The following is a 20,500-nucleotide window of genomic DNA, read 5'->3' as shown; positions in this document are numbered from 1 at the left end:
CTGCCTGCTGCCACACTCACAATACTCCTCCATTCCTCCAGCTGCTGCTGCTGTCTGTCTGTGTTTCCCACTGCCAGGGTACACAGAATTACCTTCTGCTGCCACTCTGCCACCAGCTATTACGTCAAACAATAGCTGCTCACATAATTACTCCTCCATTCCTCCTGCTGCTGCTGCTGTTGGTCTGTGTTTCCCAACGCCAGGGTACACAGATTTACCTTCTGCTGCCACTATGCCACCAGCTATTACGTCAAACAATAGCTATATATCTGTGTAATTTGTTTTACAAACAAAACCAAAAAAACATAAAAAAAAGGTTTAATTTTTCTGAGGTGCCCGGGTTGAAAACTGTGTTGTCCCAGTTGTGTATTGGACACAATGTGGGCTGCACGACCGCTGTCTGGGACCTCCTGTTGTGTTTATTTACGCCCTGGTATCACCGCTAGGTACCAGGGCTATTATGTCACGCTGCCTGCCTCATTGACTGCCTGCTGCCACACACTTATCCTCCTCCTCCTGCTGCTGAATTTACCTCCTGCTGTCTGTGTGTTTCCACTGCCAGGGAGCACATACAATGGCGCTTCCAACATGCGTGCGCCACCAGCTATTTGTTACGCTCAAAAATAGCTGCATTTCTTTAAAAAAACAAAAAAATTATATATACTTTTTATTAATACTGTGTGATATTATTTTTAGAGGTGTCCGGGTTGAAAACTGTGTTGTCCCAGTTGTGTATTGGACATGATGTGGGCTTCACGACCGCTGTCTGGAACCTCATGCTGTGTATTTACGGCCTGGTACCACCGCTAGGTACCACACAGCCTATTATGTCTCGCTGCCTGCCTCATTGACTGCCTGCTGCCACACAATCATCCGCCTCCTCCTGCTGCTGCTGCTGAATTTACCTCCTGCTGTCTGTGTGTTTCCACTGCCAGGTAGCACATACAATGGCGCTTCCAACATGCGTGCGCCACCAGCTATTTATTACGCTCAAAAATAGCTGCATTTCTTTAAAAAAAAAATATAAAAGAGAAATAAGTGAAGAAGAAGAAGACGATATAGAAAAAGAAGGAGAAGAAGAAGAAGGAGGAGGAGAAGAAGAAGAAGAAGAAGAAGAAGAAGAAGAAGAAGAAGAAGAAGGAGAAGAAGGAGAAGAAGAAGAAGAAGAAGAAGAAGAAGAAGAAGAAGAAGAAGAAGAAGAAGAAGAAGAAGAAGAAGAAGAAGAAGAAGAAGAAGAAGAAGAAGAAGAAGAAGAAGAAGAAGAAGAAGAAGAAGAAGAAGAAGAAGAAGAAGAAGAAGAAGAAGAAGAAGAAGAAGAAGATGAAGAAGAAGAAGATGAAGAAGAAGATGAAGAAGATGAAGAAGATGAAGAAGAAGAAGATGAAGAAGATGTAGAAGAAGAAGATGAAGAAGAAGAAGAAGATGAAGAAGATGAAGAAGATGAAGAAGATGAAGATGAAGAAGATGAAGAAGAAGAAGATGAAAAAGAAGAACATGAAGAAGAAGAAAAAGAAGATGAAGAAGAAGAAGATGAAGAAGAAGAAGATGAAGAAGATGAAGAAGAAGATGATGATGAAGAAGAAGATGAAGAAGATGAAGAAGAAGAAGATGAAGAAGAAGAAGAAGATGAAGAAGAAGAAGAAGAAGAAGAAGAAGAAGAAGAAGAAGAAGAAGAAGAAGAAGAAGAAGAAGAAGAAGAAGAAGAAGAAGAAGAAGAAGAAGAAGAAGAAGAAGAAGAAGAAGAAGAAGAAGAAGAAGAAGAAGAAGACAATATAGAAGAAGAAGAAGAAGAAGAAGAAGAAGAAGAAGAAGAAGAAGAAGAAGAAGAAGAAGAAGAAGAAGAAGAAGAAGATGAAGAAGAAGAAGATGAAGAAGAAGATGAAGAAGATGAAGAAGATGAAGAAGAAGAAGATGAAGAAGATGTAGAAGAAGAAGATGAAGAAGATGAAGAAGAAGAAGATGAAGAAGATGAAGAAGATGAAGAAGATGAAGATGAAGAAGATGAAGAAGAAGAAGATGAAAAAGAAGAACATGAAGAAGAAGAAAAAGAAGATGATGAAGAAGAAGATGAAGAAGAAGAAGATGAAGAAGAAGATGATGATGAAGAAGAAGATGAAGAAGATGAAGAAGAAGAAGATGAAGAAGAAGAAGAAGAAGAAGAAGAAGAAGAAGAAGAAGAAGAAGAAGAAGAAGAAGAAGAAGAAGAAGAAGAAGACAATATAGAAGAAGAAGAAGAAGATATAGAAGAAGATATAGAAGAAGAAGATATAGAAGAAGAAGATATAGAAGAAGAAGAAGAAGATATAGAAGATAAAAAAGAAGAAGAAGAAGAAGAAGATATAGAAGATAAAAAAGAAGAAGAAGAAGAAGAAGAAGAAGTATATACAGTACTGAACAAAATTCTGGACACAACTTCTCTTTCCACCTTTTTTTTTAAAGGAACATCCCCACATAATCACTTGCTGTTGTTACTTGGAAAAAAAGATGTTTCTTGCATCATTCACCCTCAAAACAAGTGTTGGAAGCTATTTAAGGCCAATTCGAATAGTCAGCTCGAATAATGAGCTCGAATACCGACTCGAATAGTGAGCTCGAAGTCCGAGGTCGAATCGAATAGTAAAAAATATTCGACTTGAATATTCGACTGAATTCGAATAATTTACTATTCAAATTCGACCAAACTCGAATAATAAAAAGGGGTATCCGAGCATCACTAGGTATAACTCTCATACTACATGGAATGGGGTAAAATTGGTCTGTGATCTTTCATTTTCCAAAGACTTTTATCTGATGTGTGTGCCCACTTTTAGACTTGCTGCTCTGTGGCCCAACGAGCATGCTAGCTGCTTAAAGTAAACCTGAACTCTTGCACAAGACAGAAGGAAACACCCTGTATGTATTTAGAGAGTTAAGCCTGTCTTATCCCCCCCCCCCCTCATCTGTGACTAATCACAAGTGCAATTTGATCTTTCCTCTGCCATGGCAAAGTGGCTAATTTGTAAACACAGGATGTTAACCCTACACTATGTCTCCGTTCATGAAAGCAGGAAGTAGACACACTGCAGCTTTATTGCAGGATTTGTATCAGATGTAACAAAGAAATGTTGTTATTCAAATCAGCGATAACAAAGAAATGTTTTTCTGTAAAGTTTATTATGCTGTTGCTTATCTTTTAAAGGAGAGAGGAAGTTCTGAGTTCAGGTCCGCTTGTGGCTCTGCAGTCAGGCGTTGCATTTATGTCATTTAAAGAGCCTATCCTAATTGCTGCTTGCACACATGCCTGGTAGGATTGATCAATCACAGACTCTGGGTGTATTTGCGGTCTATTCAGCTGAAAGGACGGACCGGATCCGTTCAAACGGACGCATGTGAACGGTCCCATAGGTTAGCATTGGATTTGTTCACATCCGTTCCATTTGTACAGTATACGGTCTGTTCCACGAATGGACCATTTAAACCAGGCCTTAAGTGTGTGCTGATCTCTGCTACCTTCAGCATGTACAGTATCAACTGTTACTCTGCCTGTACTGATAATAAACTAGCTGCAATGTGTACTGTTCTCTGCTACCTCCAGCATGTACAGTATAAGCTGTTACTCTGTGCCTGTACTGATAGTAAACCAGCTGCAGCATGTGTTGATCTCTGCTACCTCCAGTATGTACAGTATAAGCTGTTACTCTGTGCCTGTACTGATAGTAAACTAGCTGCAGCATGTGTTGATCTCTGCTACCTCCAGCATGTACAGTATAAGCTGTTACTCTGTGCCTGTACTGAAAGTAAACTAGCTGCAGCATGTGTTGATCTCTGCTACCTCCAGTATGTACAGTATAAGCTGTTACTCTGTGCCTGTACTGATAGTAAACTAGCTGCAGCATGTGTTGATCTCTGCTACCTCCAGTATGTACAGTATAAGCTGTTAGTCTGTGCCTGTACTGATAGTAAACTAGATTCAGTGTGTGCTGATCTGTTACCTCCAGTATGTACAGTATAAGCTGTTACTCTGTGCCTGTACTGATAGTAAACTAGCTGCAGTGCGTGCTGATTTCTGCTACCTCCAGTATGTACAGTATACGCTGTTACTATGTGCCTGTACTGATAGTAAACTAGCTGGAGCATGTGTTGATCTCTGCTACCTCCAGTATGTACAGTATAAGCTGTTAGTCTGTGCCTGTACTGATAGTAAACTAGATGCAGTGTGTGCTGATCTGGTACCTCCAGTATGTACAGTATAAGCTGTTACTCTGTGCCTGTACTGATAGTAAACTAGCTGCAGCATGTGTTGATCTCTGCTACCTCCAGTATGTACAGTATAAGCTGTTACTCTGTGCCTGTACTGATAGTAAACTAGCTGCAGCATGTGTTGATCTCTGCTACCTCCAGTATGTACAGTATAAGCTGTTAGTCTGTGCCTGTACTGATATTAAACTAGTTGCAGAGTGTGCTGATCTGTTACCTCCAGTATGTACAGTAAGTATAAGGTGTTGCTCTGTGCCTTTACATTCTAAGTACAGTATTAGCTGTAAAGCCTGGTACACACATACAATTTTGATTAGCCAATTTTACTACTTCTAGGTATTATGAAAGGTGAGCTCTGTTTATAGTATGGCCCTCATACTACATGGGGTGGTAAAATTAGTCAGTGATTGACCAGTCAAAATTGAATGTGTGTATGCATCTTTATTTGATGCCTATACTGATAGTAATCTATCAAATTCAAGGCTAGGGAGCTCCATCCAGCATTTTACTGGGCAGACACATATTGTCTTTAGGTTACACCACTGCTAAGTTCATGTAATCTGTAAAATAAGCAGTAAATTAACACTAAGTTGCATTAACTTGCTTCTGTACTGCCACCATTGAGTCTATCCTCTGCTCCTGCATTGTCGTTTGGTATGCTGGTGCAGAGTCGGGACAAGGTCCTCCAGCACCCAAGGCTGAGACACCAAAGTGCGCCCCTCCATCCCTCCCACCACAGCCGTCACACTATGATTGCTATTAGACTAAGAGGTGCCCCAGGGCCCCCAACACCTCAATCTCTAGTTATCTGGCTTGCAGTCACTGCCATGTATCCCCTTTTCTTATTTCTCTCTGCTTCAAACATAATAAGGGAATGATAACTTAGTGAGTTGTGCGCCCCCTCCTACACTGCACCCTGAGGCTGAAGCCTCTCTCGCCTCTGCCTCGGCCCGGCCCTGTGCTGGTGCATCCGCAAGTGATTGGCTCAAACTTCAAAGAGTCATCAACACTGCAGAGAGGATCATCAGGTCACCCATGCTGCCCTGGACCTCCTACATACCACTCGTTTGAGGTCCAGGCCAAACAAGAGGCTAAACGACCCCACCCACGCCGGCTGGCACTACTTCAACTGCCTCCCCTCTGGCCGCTGCCTCAGAACCATCTCCACCATCTCCACTAGGAACAGAAACTCCTTATTCACTCAGGAGGCGCTTTTCCTGAACTCCAGCACCCAGGCCAGTTCTAGACTTTTTGCCGCCTGAAGAAGACGTGTGTACATGCCGCCTCCCCCCAATAGGTAGTATAATTGCCCTCAGTATAGGTAGTCTGAAGGGGGTAGCAGGCAGGAAGGGGGCAGCTGTGGGGAGGGGGGTCGGACCCCCCCCCTCACCCGGGTCAGGGGGGTCTGCGCTTTCAGCTATTAGCACAGAGTACAATCAGGCAGTGGGTGGGGAAGCAATGACTCACCTCCTTAATGTTCCAGCATGCATTGCACTGCTCGTCACTTCCTGCAATGCCTTCCGCTGTACAGTACAGTGGGCGGCATTGCAGGAAGTGGCGAGCAGTGGAATACACGCTGGAGAGAGGAAGGAGGCGAGTCATCACTTCCCCACCCCCTGTCTGATTGTACTCTGGCTGCGCTAATAGCTGGAGGAGGAGCGCAGACCGCACATATGAATCGCCATTGCGCTTTTGGTGTTCTTGTGCGTTTTGTATGCATTTCTCATATGCATTTTTTGTAATTTTTTGGGAATGTGTCAGTATAAAAGCATGCTCTAGCATCATTCTTTCATTACTTCATCAGGAAGTCCAAAGAGAAGAGACCCAGCACCGCCTTCAAATGTATTCAAGCTCGTTTTATTTTTAAGACATTAAAACATCAGAAAAAGGGCAAGTCAATGCGACGTTTCGAGAGGAGCCTCCTCTCTTTATCAAGCCGACAAGCCCTCTGAATCAATACAATCTCAATCAGATTTAAATAGTGGTTGCTCCACAAAGGAGCCAATCAGAATGGCATGGACACCCTGTTGCCGACCAATCAAGCTGGGTTCCTAAATCCAGACACTCCCACCAAAGGAGGACCTGATCAAGAACTACATCTATTTTTTTGCTCCAATCGCCTTGCAAAGAGCGCCAACCAATAAGAAGAGTAGGGCTTGTCCAGAATCAAAAAAACGTCAAAACGCATAAAAAGCATGAATACGCAATAAAAATATGCATGCAGACAATAAAGCACTGCGTAAGAGCATACGCTTAAAACCCCGGACACGTCAATCGTCAAAAAACACAATATTCCAATCATATCGCCTATACCGGTAACGTGAAAAAATGCGTTTAGCGTCACAATTGACATACACTCACCTAAAGGATTATTAGGAATACCATACTAATACGGAGTTTGACAACCCCCTCACTTTCAGAACTGCCTTAATTCTACGTGGCATTGATTCAACAAGGTGCTGAAAGCATTCTTTAGAAATGTTGGCCCATATTGGTAGGATAGCAACTTGCAGTTGATGGAGATTTGTGGGATGCACATCCAGGGCACGAAGCTCCCATTCCATCACATCCCAAAGATGCTCTATTGAGTTGAGATCTGGTGACTGTGGGGGCCATTTTAGTCCAGTGAATTAATTGTCATGTTCAAGAAACCAATTTGAAATGATTCGAGCTTTGTGACTTGGTGCATTATTCTGCCGGAAGTAGCCATCAGAGGATGGGTACATGGTGGTCATGAAGGGATGGACATGGTCAGAAACAATGATTAGGTATCCCGTGGCATTTAAACAATGCCCAATTGGCACTAAGGGGCCTAAAGTGTTCCAAGAAAACATCCCCCACACCATTACACCACCACCACCAGCCTGCACAGTGGTAACAAGGCATGATGGATCCATGCTCTAATTCTGTTTAAGCCAAATTCTGACCCTATCGAGACTCATAAGCCCAGGCAACATTTTTCCAGTATTCAACTGTCCAATTTTGGTGAGCTTGTGCAAATTGTAGCCTCTTTTTTCTATTTGTAGTGGAGATGAGTGGTACCCGGTGGGGTCTTCTGCTGTTGTAGCCCATCCGCCTCAAGATTGTGCATGTTGTGGCTTCACAAATGCTTTGCTGCATACCTCGGTTGTAACGAGTGGTTATTTCAGTCACTGTTGCTCTTCTATCAGCTTGAATCAGTTGGCTTATTCTCCTCTGACCTCTAGCATCAACAAGGCATTTTCGTCCATAGGACTGCCGCATACTGGATGTTTTGCCCTTTTCACATCATTCTTTGTAAACCCTAGAAATCCCAGTAATTGAGCAACCCTAGAAATGGTTGTGCGTTAAAATCCCACTAATTGAGCAGATTGTGAAATACTCAGACCAGCCCGTCTGGCACCAATAACAATGCCACGCTCAAAATTGCTTCAATCACATTTCTTTCCCATTCTGACATTCAGTTTGGAGTTCAGGAGATTGTCTTGACCAGGACCACACCCCTAAATGCATTGAAGCAACTGCCTTGTGATCGGTTGATTAGATAATTGCATTTATGAGAAATTGAACAGGTGTTCCTAATAATCCTTTCGGTGAGTGTACATTATGTGCGTTTTGGAAAAATATGCAGCAACTTCTGCGTTTCAAAAAACACACATTGCAGAACGCGAACAAATGTGTTTTTTTGTGCGGTCCATTGACTTACATTATAACACTGGTGTTTTACCCAATGCTAGCATTACTGTCCCTACCCTGAAGCAGGTATTAGTTATGCCATTGTGAAAAATAAACAGAAACTCCTCGGTTAAACAGATGAATCATATACCACTTTTCCGTTCTTGCAGACAGTGAATCTTCATTACAAACAGTGAACAGGTAAGACCCAATATTACTTCTACAGATATTAAATAATAATCAAATTACCAATAGCAGATTCACACTACTTCTTTTTTTCATAGAGATTTATCCAACGTGATATACAGGTAAGTCTGTTTATTGCCTTTTATACAGTACAAGGGAAAATGCTGCAGGGAGATTTAAAGCGGAACTGAAAATCTTAAAAAAAAAACAAAGAGTTTCACTGACCTGGCGTTTCCCCAAGCTTCCAGGCGTCCTGTCCCGCGCCGGTCCTCCACGATCCTCCGTGCTCCGCCTCTAGCTACTTTTGCACCGTCAACTTGTAAGTCGATGTCAACTGCCAGGGCCGAGCCGAGGCAGAGGCGAGAGAGGCTCCAGCCTCAGGGCGCAGTGTAGGAAGGGGCGCACAACTCACTCACCTGTCATTCCCCTATTGTGTTTGAAGCAGAGAGAAATAAGAAGAGGGGAGACATGGCAGTGACTGCAAGCCAGATAACTAGAGATTAACCACTTGAGGACCACAGTCTTTTCGCCCCTTAAGGACCAGAGCCTTTTTCTCCATTCAGACCACTGCAGCTTTCACGGTTTATTGCTCGGTCATACAACCTACCACCTAAATGAATTTTACCTCCTTTTCTTGTCACTAATACAGCTTTCTTTTGCTGCTATTTGATTGCTGCTGCGAGTTTTAGTTTTTATTATATTCATCAAAAAAGACATGAATTTTGGCAAAAAAATGACTTTTTTAACTTGCTGTGCTGACATTTTTCAAATAAAGTAAAATTTCCTATACATTTGAGCGCAAACGTTATTCTGCTACATGTCTTTGATAAAAAAAAAAAACATTCAGTGTATATTTATTGGATTGGGTAAAAGTTATAGCGTTTACAAACTATGGTGCCAAAAGTGAATTTTCCCATTTTCAAGCATCTCTGACTTTTCTGCGCACCTGTCAGGTTTCATGAGGGGCTAAAATTCCAGGATAGTACAAATACCCCCCAAATGACCCCATTTTGGAAAGAAGACATCCCAAAGTATTCAGTGAGAGGCATGGTGAGTTCATAGAAGATTTTATTTTTTGTCACAAGTTAGCGGAAAATGACACTTTCTGACAAAAAAAAGAAAAAAAAAAAGTTTCCATTTCTTCTAACTTGCGACAAAAAAAATGAAATCTGCCACGGACTCACTATGCTCCTCTCTGAATACCTTAAAGTGTCTACTTTCCAAAATGGGGTCATTTGTGGGGTGTGTTCACTGTCCTGGCATTTTGGAGGGTGCCTAATTGTAAGCACCCCTGTAAAGCCTAAAGATGCTCATTGGACTTTTGGCCCCTTAGCGCAGTTAGGCTGCAAAAAAGTGCCACACATGTGGTATTGCCGTACTCAGGAGAAGTAGTATAATGTGTTTTGGGGTGTATTTTTACACATACCCATGCTGGGTGGGAGAAATATCTCCGTAAATGACAATTGTTTTATTTTTTTTACACACAATTGTCTATTTATAGAGATATTTCTCCCACTCAGCATGGGTATGTGGAAAAATACACCCCAAAACACATTATACTACTTCTCCTGAGTACGGCGACACAACATGTGTGGCACTTTTTTGCACCCTAACTGCGCTAAGGGGCCCAAAGTTCAATGAGTACCTTTAGGATTTCACAGGTCATTTTGAGAAATTTCGTTTCAAGACTACTCCTCATGCTTTAGGGCTCCTAAAATGCCAGGACAGTATAGGAACCCCACAAATTACCCCATTTTAGAAAGAAGACACCCCAAGGTATTCCGTTAGGAGGATGGTGAGTTCATAGAAGATTTTTTTTTTTTGTCACAAGTTAGCGGAAATTGATTTTAATTGTTTTTTTTCACAAAGTGTCATTTTCCGCTAACTTGTGACAAAAAATAAAATCTTCTATGAACTCACCATACTCCTAACGGAATACCTTGGGGTGTCTTCTTTCTAAAATGGGGTCATTTGTGGGGTTCCTATACTGCCCTGGCATTTTAGGGGCCCTAAACCGTGAGGAGTAGTCTTGAAACCAAATGTCGCAAAATGACCTGTGAAATCCTAAAGGTACTCATTGGACTTTGGGCCTCTTAGCGCACTTAGGGTGCAAAAAAGTGCCACACATGTGGTACCGCCGTACTCAGGAGAAGTAGTATAATGTGTTTTGGGGTGTATTTTTACACATACCCATGCTGGGTGGGAGAAATATCTCTGTAAATGACAATTGTTTGATTTTTTTTACACACAATTGTCCTTTTACAGAGATATTTCTCCCACCCAGCATGGGTATGTGTAAAAATACACCCCAAAACACAATATACTACTTCTTCTGAGTACGGCGATACCACATGTGTGACACTTTTTTGCAACCTAGGTGCGCTAAGGGGCCTAACGTCCTATTCACAGCTCATTTTGAGGCATTTGGATTCTAGACTACTGCTCACGGTTTAGGGCCCCTAAAATGCCAGGGCAGTATAGGAACCCCACAAGTGACCCCATTTTAGAAAGAAGACACCCCAAGGTATTCTGTTAGGAGTATGGTGAGTTCATAGAAGATTTTTTTTTTTGTCACAAGTTAGCGGAAAATGACACTTTGTGAAAAAAAAAACAATACATATCAATTTCCGCTAACTTGTGACAAAAAATAAAATCTTCTATGAACTCATCATACACCTAACAGAATACCTTGGGGTGTCTTCTTTCTAAAATGGGGTCACTTGTGGGGTTCCTATACTGCCCTGGCATTTTAGGGGCCCTAAACCGTGAGGAGTAGTCTTGAACCCAAATGTCTCAAAATGACCTGTGAAATCCTAAAGGTACTCATTGGACTTTGGGCCCCTTAGCACAGTTAGGCTGCAAAAAAGTGTCACACATGTGGTATCGCCGTACTCAGAAGAAGTATTATAATGTGTTTTGTGGTGTATTTTTACATATAACCATGCTGGGTGGGAGAAATATCTCTGTAAATGACACATTTTTGATTTTTTTTTACACACAATTGTCCATTTACAGAGAGATTTCTCCCACCCAGCATGGGTATGTGTAAAAATACACCACAAAACACATTATACTACTTCTCCTGAGTATGGCGATACCACATGTGTGACACTTTTTTGCAGCCTAGGTGCGCTAAGGGGCCCAACGTCCTATTCACAGGTCATTTTGAGGCATTTGTTTTCTAGACTACTCCTCACGGTTTAGAGCCCCTAAAATGCCAGGGCAGTATAGGAACCCCACAAGTGACCCCATTTTAGAAAGAAGACACCCCAAGGTATTCCGTTAGCGGTATGGTGAGTTCATAGAAGATTTTATTTTTTGTCACAAGTTAGTGAAAAATGACACTTTGTGAAAAAAACAATAAAAATCCAATTTCCACTAACTTTTGACAAAAAATAAAATCTTCTATGAACTCATCATACACCTAACAGAATACCTTGGGGTGTCTTCTTTCTAAAATGGGGTCACTTGTGGGGTTCCTATACTGCCCTGGCATTTTACGGGCCCAAAACTGTGAGTAGTCTGGAAACCAAATTTCTCAAAATGACTGATCAGGGGTATAAGCATCTGCAAATTTTGATGACAGGTGGTCTATGAGGGGGCAAATTTTGTGGAACCGGTCATAAGCAGGGTGGCCTCTTAGATGACAGGATGTTTTGGGCCTGATCTGATGGATAGGAGTGCTAGGGGGGTGACAGGAGGTGATTGATGGGTGTCTCAGGGGGCGGTTAGAGGGGAAAATAGATGCAATCAATGCACTGGGGAGGTGATCGGAAGGGGGTCTGAGGGGGATCTGAGGGTTTGGCCGAGTGATCAGGAGCCCACACGGGGCAAATTAGGGCCTGATCTGATGGGTAGGTGTGTTAGGGGGTGACAGGAGGTGATTGATGGGTGTCTCAAGGTGTGATTAGAGGGGGAAAATAGATGCAAGCAATGCACTAGCGAGGTGATCAGGGCTGGGGTCTGAGGACGTTCTGAGGTGTGGGCGGGTGATTGGGTGCCCGCAAGGGGCAGATTAGGGTCTAATCTGATTGGTAACAGTGACAGGTGGTGATAGGGGGTGATTGATGGGTAATTAGTGGGTGTTTAGAGGAGAGAATAGATGTAAACGATGGATTTGGGAGGTGATCTGATGTCGGATCTGCGGGCGATCTATTGGTGTGGGTGGGTGATCAGATTGCCCGCAAGGGGCAGGTTAGGGGCTGATTGATGGGTGGCAGTGACAGGGGGTGATTGATGGGTGGCAGTGACAGGGGGTGATTGATAGGTGATTGACAGGTGATCAGTGGGTTATTACAGGGAATAACAGATGTAAATATTGCACTGGCGAATTGATAAAGGGGGGTCTGAGGGCAATCTGAGCGTGTGGGCGGGTGATTGGGTGCCCGCAAGGGGTAGATTAGGGTCTAATCTGATGGGTAACAGTGACAGGTGGTGATAGGGGGTGATTGATGGGTGATTGATGGGTAATTAGTGGGTGTTTAGAGGAGAGAAGAGATGTAAACACTGCACTTGGGAGGTGATCTGATGTCGGATCTGCGGGCGATCTATTGGTGTGGGTGGGTGATCAGATTGCCCGCAAGGGGCAGGTTAGGGGCTGATTGATGGGTAGCAGTGACAGGGGGTGATTGATGGGTGATTGACGGGTGATTGACGGGTGATTGACAGGTGATTGACAGGTGATCAGGGGGGATAGATGCATACAGTACACAGTAGCGTTGACAGATAGTGACAAAAACAGGTAGGAAGGAAAGAAAACGGTGAATGGTACACACCAATAAAGCAATTTACACAAAAATGTTTTGTAAAAGTAATATAAATCTTTATTATATCAAAAAACATTATCTCTTAAAACGTCTAGCCTTGTACCCCAACCTCCACCCTTATAGACCCCGGTAGCTCATACAATAGACTCAACACTCATCCCCATACACACTGCAATGCAAATGGAGCTCCAAATGCAACGACACGTTGTTATATCTCTCTAGGTTGCAACCTCATTGATCACATATACAGATCTGGAACGCCAATAGGTAGCAAGATGGTGATTGTGGCCGGCAAACAGAGTAATGTATTGTATATGCAGTCTCTTATGCGGTCTCTCAATTAGGATTCCAAACAACAACAGACAGTCTGTTTATCACAGTACAGGACACAGCTGTAAGCGATGCGTAACTAAGCAGGAATCAATGTAGCATCAGAAGCATTGGTAGCAGTAACATGCAGGAATCAATGTAGCATCAGAAGTATTAGTAGCAGTGGCATACAGCCAAAGTCAGCAGCATGGATTAATAAGCAATAACTCCGCATGTAAGCTTTTCGTCATGATAAGCATAGCATATTAGGGCATCAAAGCAGTGTTCATCAGTGAGAGCCCAGATGAGCAAAACAGTTCAGAAAGACGAGTTTGTACACCTGTAATTCCAGTGTTTGCTGGCAGAAAATGGAATAGGCCGCTCACCATGTTTGTTGTAAATGTCCCTTTGCAAGCTGCCAAATGGACCAAGTGCTTCCTTCTATGCCTGAGAGCAGAGACATGCTCGAAAGGTGCCGGGTCCAGTGAGGTAGGGTGGTCGGGAGGCCAGGTAGACAGACGATGATGCCTTTCATAGCCCCGACATGTTTCACGAGCTACTGCTCGTTTCCTCAGGAGGCGTGGCTCACCGTGATCAGCTGTCAGCTGTTTTTAACAGCTGACCTGCCCTATCAGAAATAACCTGCTGCGGACTCCGCCCCTCCATACATCGCCAGCCTAACGCCGGCCAATGCGAGCCCCCCCACCATGCACCACTTCCGCCCACAGCACTACGGCGGACGGAGGGAGCACCAGGAAGCGCGCATGGCCAAACGTTCCACGCCGGACAAGGCGAGCCGCCCATCGCACGCCACATATCCGCCCACAAACCGCGGCCAGCGGGAGGGAGGGCGACAGGAGCCTCGCGTTATCGGCGTCAGAGGCAACCACGCCCCCAGATCTCCACGGCAACCAAATGCCCAAATGGAGTCAGACAGGGCGGATGCCTCAACGGGCGAGCGACAGGAGGTAACAGAGCCACAGCCTCAATTTAAACACATATAGCAGCACACATGCATACATACAAAAAACGGTTCAACAACTTACTATAGTCTTATTTTATAGATTCTGCAATTATAACCCCAAGTAAAAACAAACTTGTTAACAGAGAAAAGCTATCAAAACAGTAGCTCATCAAAAATCGGCACAAATGCCAAACATTCCCAATATTAGTGTGGGATGTTTGGAGGTGAAGCCGTGCAATCAGACACAGCGGGAGGTCAGCATAGCCAGAGACAAGGAGAAGTGAACCCCGCACACAGTGAGAGCAGGCAGGTGTCCACCTGCCCGATCACAAGGTTACCTACAATCCATCTATAGTGGAAGAAAGGGGGCAAAGCCCTCCATTTCATTCAACCCTGGTGGGGAGGTAGCCTTTAGGTTAAATATCCATCGGCATTCCCTTTGGCAAAGCAGTCTATCAAGATTGCCTCCTCTTATTGAACCGTGAATGCGGTCAATGCCCACAAATTTAAGTCCCCTAGGGTCGCCACTGTGGCACTGTCTGAAGTGCACCCCGACGGGTGCAGTGGAGTTCACATTCTTTATACTTTGCACGTGCTCCGAGATACGCTCTCTAAGCTCACGTGTTGTTTTTCCAACGTAAAACGCCCCACAGGGGCATAAGAGTAAATAAACCACAAATTTAGTGGTACAATTCACAAAATGCGAAAGTCTCCACTGCCTACCGTCCGGGAGCACCACAGATGCCCCCACATGCATAAATCTACAGAAACTACACCCTCCACAGGTATAAGTGCCAAAGACCCGACAATGTGGTCTCGAGGTGTCCCAAAAGTGGCCATTAACCAGCATGTCCCTCAAAGAAGGGGCCCTCCTGAATGTAATATTGGGTCGTGGTGGAACAAAAGGAGACAACCGCGAATCATTACACAACATGTACCAGTATTTGTCCAAAATCCGTGTGATTTCCCCATGTTGCATACAAAAGCGGGTGCAGAATCTGGTCTGCTGTTGTCCAGACCCCGCCACCCTATTTGAATTAAGTAATTTATCTCTGTCGCTGCTCAGTGCTCTTTGATAGGCCCTTTTAAGGGTTCCATCTTCATAGCCCCGTGCCTGGAAACGCGCCCGCAACCGACCAGCCTCTTGTTTGAAGGATTCAACACTAGTACAGTTGCGTCGAACCCTTAGGTATTGGCCCACAGGGATACCCTTAATTGTATGTTTAGGGTGGCAACTATCTGCCTTTAACAAGGCGTTTGTGGATGTCTCCTTCCTGTACAACTCTGTACTAATTAAGCCCGACCCATCGCAGTTAACGCGAAGGTCCAGGAACGGGATTGTGCAATGATCACAATTCATTGTGAATCTAAGATTGCGACAATTCACATTTATACATTCCACGAACTTGATCAAATCCGTCCGGTTACCGGTCCACAGTACGAAGATATCATCAATGTACCTGTGCCAGACCAAAATCCGGCACAGGTACATTGAGAGGGCCTCGTCTGCGAACAACTCCCGTTCCCACTCCCCCAGGTACAGGTTAGCATACGAGGGGGCACAGGTCGTCCCCATCGCAGCACCCTGCACCTGGAGGTAGTGGTCGCCATCAAAAACGAAAATGTTGTTTGTTAATAAAAATTTAAGTAACGTCAAAAGAAATCGGTTATGTATTGCCGATTCCAGGCCCAACTCGGCGAGGAAACCACCGACTGCCCGAAGGCCAAGTTCGTGTGGTATACACGAGTATAGGGCCTCGACATCTAAAGCGGCGAGCAGAGTGCCAGGTGGGACCTGCACGCCATCTATAGTTTTCAAAAAATGGGAAGTGTCCCTTATATAAGATGGGAGGGACTGCACGTGAGGTTGTAAATGCTTGTCTATGTAAACACTAATTTGTGCAGTTAAAGAACCACAGCCCGATACGATTGGACGTCCAGGTGGATTCGATAATCTCTTATGCACTTTAGGGAGAGCATAAAAGGTAGGGGTTATTGGATGGATAACTTTCAAGAAATCGTAAGTTTCATTAGTTATCACCTCATTGTGCAATGCCTCATCAAGGATGGCATGCAGTCTCCCCCGGCAACGCTCAACCGAGGACGCCGGTACCCTAACGTAGCATTCACGTTGTGAAAGAATTTGTATACACATATCCCTGTAGGCCAATTTAGACATCACCACCACATTGCCGCCTTTATCTGACGGTTTGATGACCCAGTCATCGCGTTTCTGTAAGGCTTCCAAGGCCTTCTTTTCATCCTCTGTGAGGTTTGCAGGGCCAGCATAGCTGCATATCTGCAGTAATTCCCTCTCAACAGAGGCCACAAAAGTCTGCAAACTAGGATTCAAAGACAAAGGGGGATATTTTTGAGACTTCCTGCTGAAGAAATCACTGTTAATCTGGGGCGTGAGGAGATGGGGGGCGGCAGCCGCAGAAGCCATCGCCCCCACGCCCAATTCATCCACCTCCGGCAATTCTCCTGCTAGATCTAAAAGATCATGCAGATCCTGTAAAGCCTGATGATCCTGCTCGGACAAACCGGGCAGGGCAGACTGTGGTGCACGTCGGCGGCGCCCATCAATCGTCTGTGCGCATAGCGATCGCAACAGTATTTTTCTCCCAAACAAGTGGAGATCCTTTATAACCTCAAATTTGTCGATGCTGTTGGTGGGACAAAAGCCCAAACCTCGAGCAAGGACATCATTCATGACTTTGGGGATAACTTCCCCTGTCAGATTGATCACCTGTAAATCAGGTGAGTGGGCGTCACCGAGAGAATCACCAACAGATGACTGTTGTGATGTTATTCTAAAAAAGTGCCAGAAGAAGAAGATGGCGCAGAGGCGCAGGCACCGCGGACCCCACCCTCCATCCGCCCCCCATCGGTCCCTCCCACATCCACGTCCTCCAGACATTGTACAATAGATGTAGGTTTTTTCCCTCTGTTATTACGTTTATTAACTTTGTCTGTCCCAATTGGTATACTCTTGTCTGGACGAGAGCGAGTGTTATAGGCCTTGGACTGGTCCCTGGTGGACCCGGAGCTAACGGAAACAGAGCTAGCCGAGCTAAGGCTAACCACAGATCCCTGTGATCCCTCGGACTCCTCCCCTGCACTAGATGCCGGGGGTTGTCCTGGTCTTTTTAGCTGGTGGGGCCTCTTCCCAGATTGTATTGGTTTGAAGCCCCATCTATATGCAGTTCCAAGTTTATAGGCCAATCTATCCCTCAGAATTTTTTGGTCCCTCTTAATCACCAACTCATGATTAAAGTGTTTAATATGGCTGGTAAGTTCACTATTGCGCTTCTCATACAGGGGGTCGTCACTGCACAAGCACAGAGAATCAGTAACTTTAATAATGTCTTTTTCGATGTTTTTTAATTCCTCCTCATCTAATTCATTCATAAGCGTCAGACAAACACTGGCACAATTCTCAAGATTCGTCTCCCATTTCTTTTTAAACTCTGCTGACAGATTCTTCCTATGCGGGAAGATCTGAAAGCGTAACCATAAAGGTGCAAAATGATCACCCAAATATTCGCGATTGTACCTGATGTTCCACCATAAACGTGATTTCTGTTCATATAGTCGATTCAATTTCCTAAAACCCCCATTGATCAGTTGTCGAGCATTCCTGCTCTCCTGTGTGCGGGAACACTCCTGCTCAACCTGGGTAACCAACTTGTCCCACTGCAACATACTCACACAGCAACACCTCCAAACCTAAGCAGAATATCTGTCAAACTGTGTCTGCAGGATATTACAATCCAAATTTAACCCAATTAAACCGGGTATACCTCCTAAAATCAGACTACAGTTAACAGACCAATGAGTTGAATATAAATTGGTTATGTCCATTCACCACATAAAGTGACAAAAACAGGTAGGAAGGAAAGAAAACGGTGAATGGTACACACCAATAAAGCAATTTACACAAAAATGTTTTGTAAAAGTAATATAAATCTTTATTATATCAAAAAACATTATCTCTTAAAACGTCTAGCCTTGTACCCCAACCTCCACCCTTATAGACCCCGGTAGCTCATACAATAGACTCAACACTCATCCCCATACACACTGCAATGCAAATGGAGCTCCAAATGCAACGACACGTTGTTATATCTCTCTAGGTTGCAACCTCATTGATCACATATACAGATCTGGAACGCCAATAGGTAGCAAGATGGTGATTGTGGCCGGCAAACAGAGTAATGTATTGTATATGCAGTCTCTTATGCGGTCTCTCAATTAGGATTCCAAACAACAACAGACAGTCTGTTTATCACAGTACAGGACACAGCTGTAAGCGATGCGTAACTAAGCAGGAATCAATGTAGCATCAGAAGCATTGGTAGCAGTAACATGCAGGAATCAATGTAGCATCAGAAGTATTAGTAGCAGTGGCATACAGCCAAAGTCAGCAGCATGGATTAATAAGCAATAACTCCGCATGTAAGCTTTTCGTCATGATAAGCATAGCATATTAGGGCATCAAAGCAGTGTTCATCAGTGAGAGCCCAGATGAGCAAAACAGTTCAGAAAGACGAGTTTGTACACCTGTAATTCCAGTGTTTGCTGGCAGAAAATGGAATAGGCCGCTCACCATGTTTGTTGTAAATGTCCCTTTGCAAGCTGCCAAATGGACCAAGTGCTTCCTTCTATGCCTGAGAGCAGAGACATGCTCGAAAGGTGCCGGGTCCAGTGAGGTAGGGTGGTCGGGAGGCCAGGTAGACAGACGATGATGCCTTTCATAGCCCCGACATGTTTCACGAGCTACTGCTCGTTTCCTCAGGAGGCGTGGCTCACCGTGATCAGCTGTCAGCTGTTTTTAACAGCTGACCTGCCCTATCAGAAATAACCTGCTGCGGACTCCGCCCCTCCATACATCGCCAGCCTAACGCCGGCCAATGCGAGCCCCCCCACCATGCACCACTTCCGCCCACAGCACTACGGCGGACGGAGGGAGCACCAGGAAGCGCGCATGGCCAAACGTTCCACGCCGGACAAGGCGAGCCGCCCATCGCACGCCACATATCCGCCCACAAACCGCGGCCAGCGGGAGGGAGGGCGACAGGAGCCTCGCGTTATCGGCGTCAGAGGCAACCACGCCCCCAGATCTCCACGGCAACCAAATGCCCAAATGGAGTCAGACAGGGCGGATGCCTCAACGGGCGAGCGACAGGAGGTAACAGAGCCACAGCCTCAATTTAAACACATATAGCAGCACACATGCATACATACAAAAAACGGTTCAACAACTTACTATAGTCTTATTTTATAGATTCTGCAATTATAACCCCAAGTAAAAACAAACTTGTTAACAGAGAAAAGCTATCAAAACAGTAGCTCATCAAAAATCGGCACAAATGCCAAACATTCCCAATATTAGTGTGGGATGTTTGGAGGTGAAGCCGTGCAATCAGACACAGCGGGAGGTCAGCATAGCCAGAGACAAGGAGAAGTGAACCCCGCACACAGTGAGAGCAGGCAGGTGTCCACCTGCCCGATCACAAGGTTACCTACAATCCATCTATAGTGGAAGAAAGGGGGCAAAGCCCTCCATTTCATTCAACCCTGGTGGGGAGGTAGCCTTTAGGTTAAATATCCATCGGCATTCCCTTTGGCAAAGCAGTCTATCAAGATTGCCTCCTCTTATTGAACCGTGAATGCGGTCAATGCCCACAAATTTAAGTCCCCTAGGGTCGCCACTGTGGCACTGTCTGAAGTGCACCCCGACGGGTGCAGTGGAGTTCACATTCTTTATACTGACAGATAGTGACAGGGAGTGATTGATGGGTGATTAGGGGGGTGACTGGGTGCAAACAGTGGTCTGGGGGGTGGGCAGGGGGGGGGTCTGAGGGGTGCTGTGGGCGATCAGGGGGCAGGGGGGGGGGGGAAATCAGTGTGCTTTGGTGCAGACTAGGGTGGCTGCAGCCTGCCCTGGTGGTCCCTCGGACACTGGGACAACCAGGGCAGGAGGCAGCCAGTATATTAGGCTTTGTATACATTACAAAGCCTATTATACTATGTACATGCGGCGATCCGGGTGCTAGTAACCCGCCGGCGCTTCCGAACGGCCGGCGGGTTACTACGAGCGGTGGGCGGAGCCAGTCCCCGGCGGCTGATCGCGTCACGAATGACGCGATCGCCGCATAGCCACTCCCGCAGCCGCCCCCGCCGATGGGCGTATTGCGGTCGTTTGGGCCCAGTCTTTGCTGCCGCCCATCGGCTGGGGGCGGTCGGCAAGTGGTTAAAGTGTTGGGGGCCCTGGGGCGCCTCTTAGTCTAATAGCAATCAGTGTGTGATGGCTGGGTAGGAGGGATGGAGGGGCGCAGTTTGGTGTCTAAGCCTTGGGTGCTGGAGGACCTTGTCTCAGCTC

At 45.1% G+C, this 20,500-nt stretch overlaps 2 protein-coding genes across 9 annotated transcripts in view; one reads left to right on the top strand and one right to left on the bottom strand.

Moving 5' to 3' along the window:
- The window catches only part of LOC137571186 (cytochrome P450 2K6-like), a 171,928-nt gene extending 154,967 nt beyond the window's left edge, over window positions 1–16,961 (bottom strand). For 3 of the 6 annotated variants that reach the window (XR_011031302.1, XR_011031303.1, XR_011031301.1), the window contains exon 1: window positions 13,538–16,961. The gene's annotated coding sequence lies outside the window, so the exon portion shown is untranslated. Of the gene's footprint in view, window positions 1–8,441; window positions 8,504–13,537 lie in introns of those variants that run through there. The other 3 variants (XM_068280001.1, XM_068280002.1, XR_011031304.1) reach the window with 2 other exon arrangements.
- Window positions 16,962–19,035: 2,074 nt separating this feature from the next.
- The window catches only part of LOC137571187 (cytochrome P450 2K6-like), a 59,401-nt gene continuing 57,936 nt past the window's right edge, over window positions 19,036–20,500 (top strand). The window contains exon 1 of one of the 3 annotated variants that reach the window (XM_068280004.1): window positions 19,036–19,306. In XM_068280004.1, the coding sequence (XP_068136105.1) occupies window positions 19,046–19,306 (261 nt within the window). In that variant the 5' untranslated portion in view covers window positions 19,036–19,045. The remainder of the gene's footprint in view (window positions 19,307–20,500) is intronic. The other 2 variants (XM_068280003.1, XM_068280005.1) reach the window with 2 other exon arrangements.

This window comes from Hyperolius riggenbachi, chromosome 4, assembly GCF_040937935.1.
Source record: "Hyperolius riggenbachi isolate aHypRig1 chromosome 4, aHypRig1.pri, whole genome shotgun sequence".
Taxonomy (NCBI): Eukaryota; Metazoa; Chordata; class Amphibia; order Anura; family Hyperoliidae; genus Hyperolius; species Hyperolius riggenbachi.
Note: the sequence above shows the minus strand (reverse complement) of the source record. Positions and strands in the feature narration are given on the sequence as shown.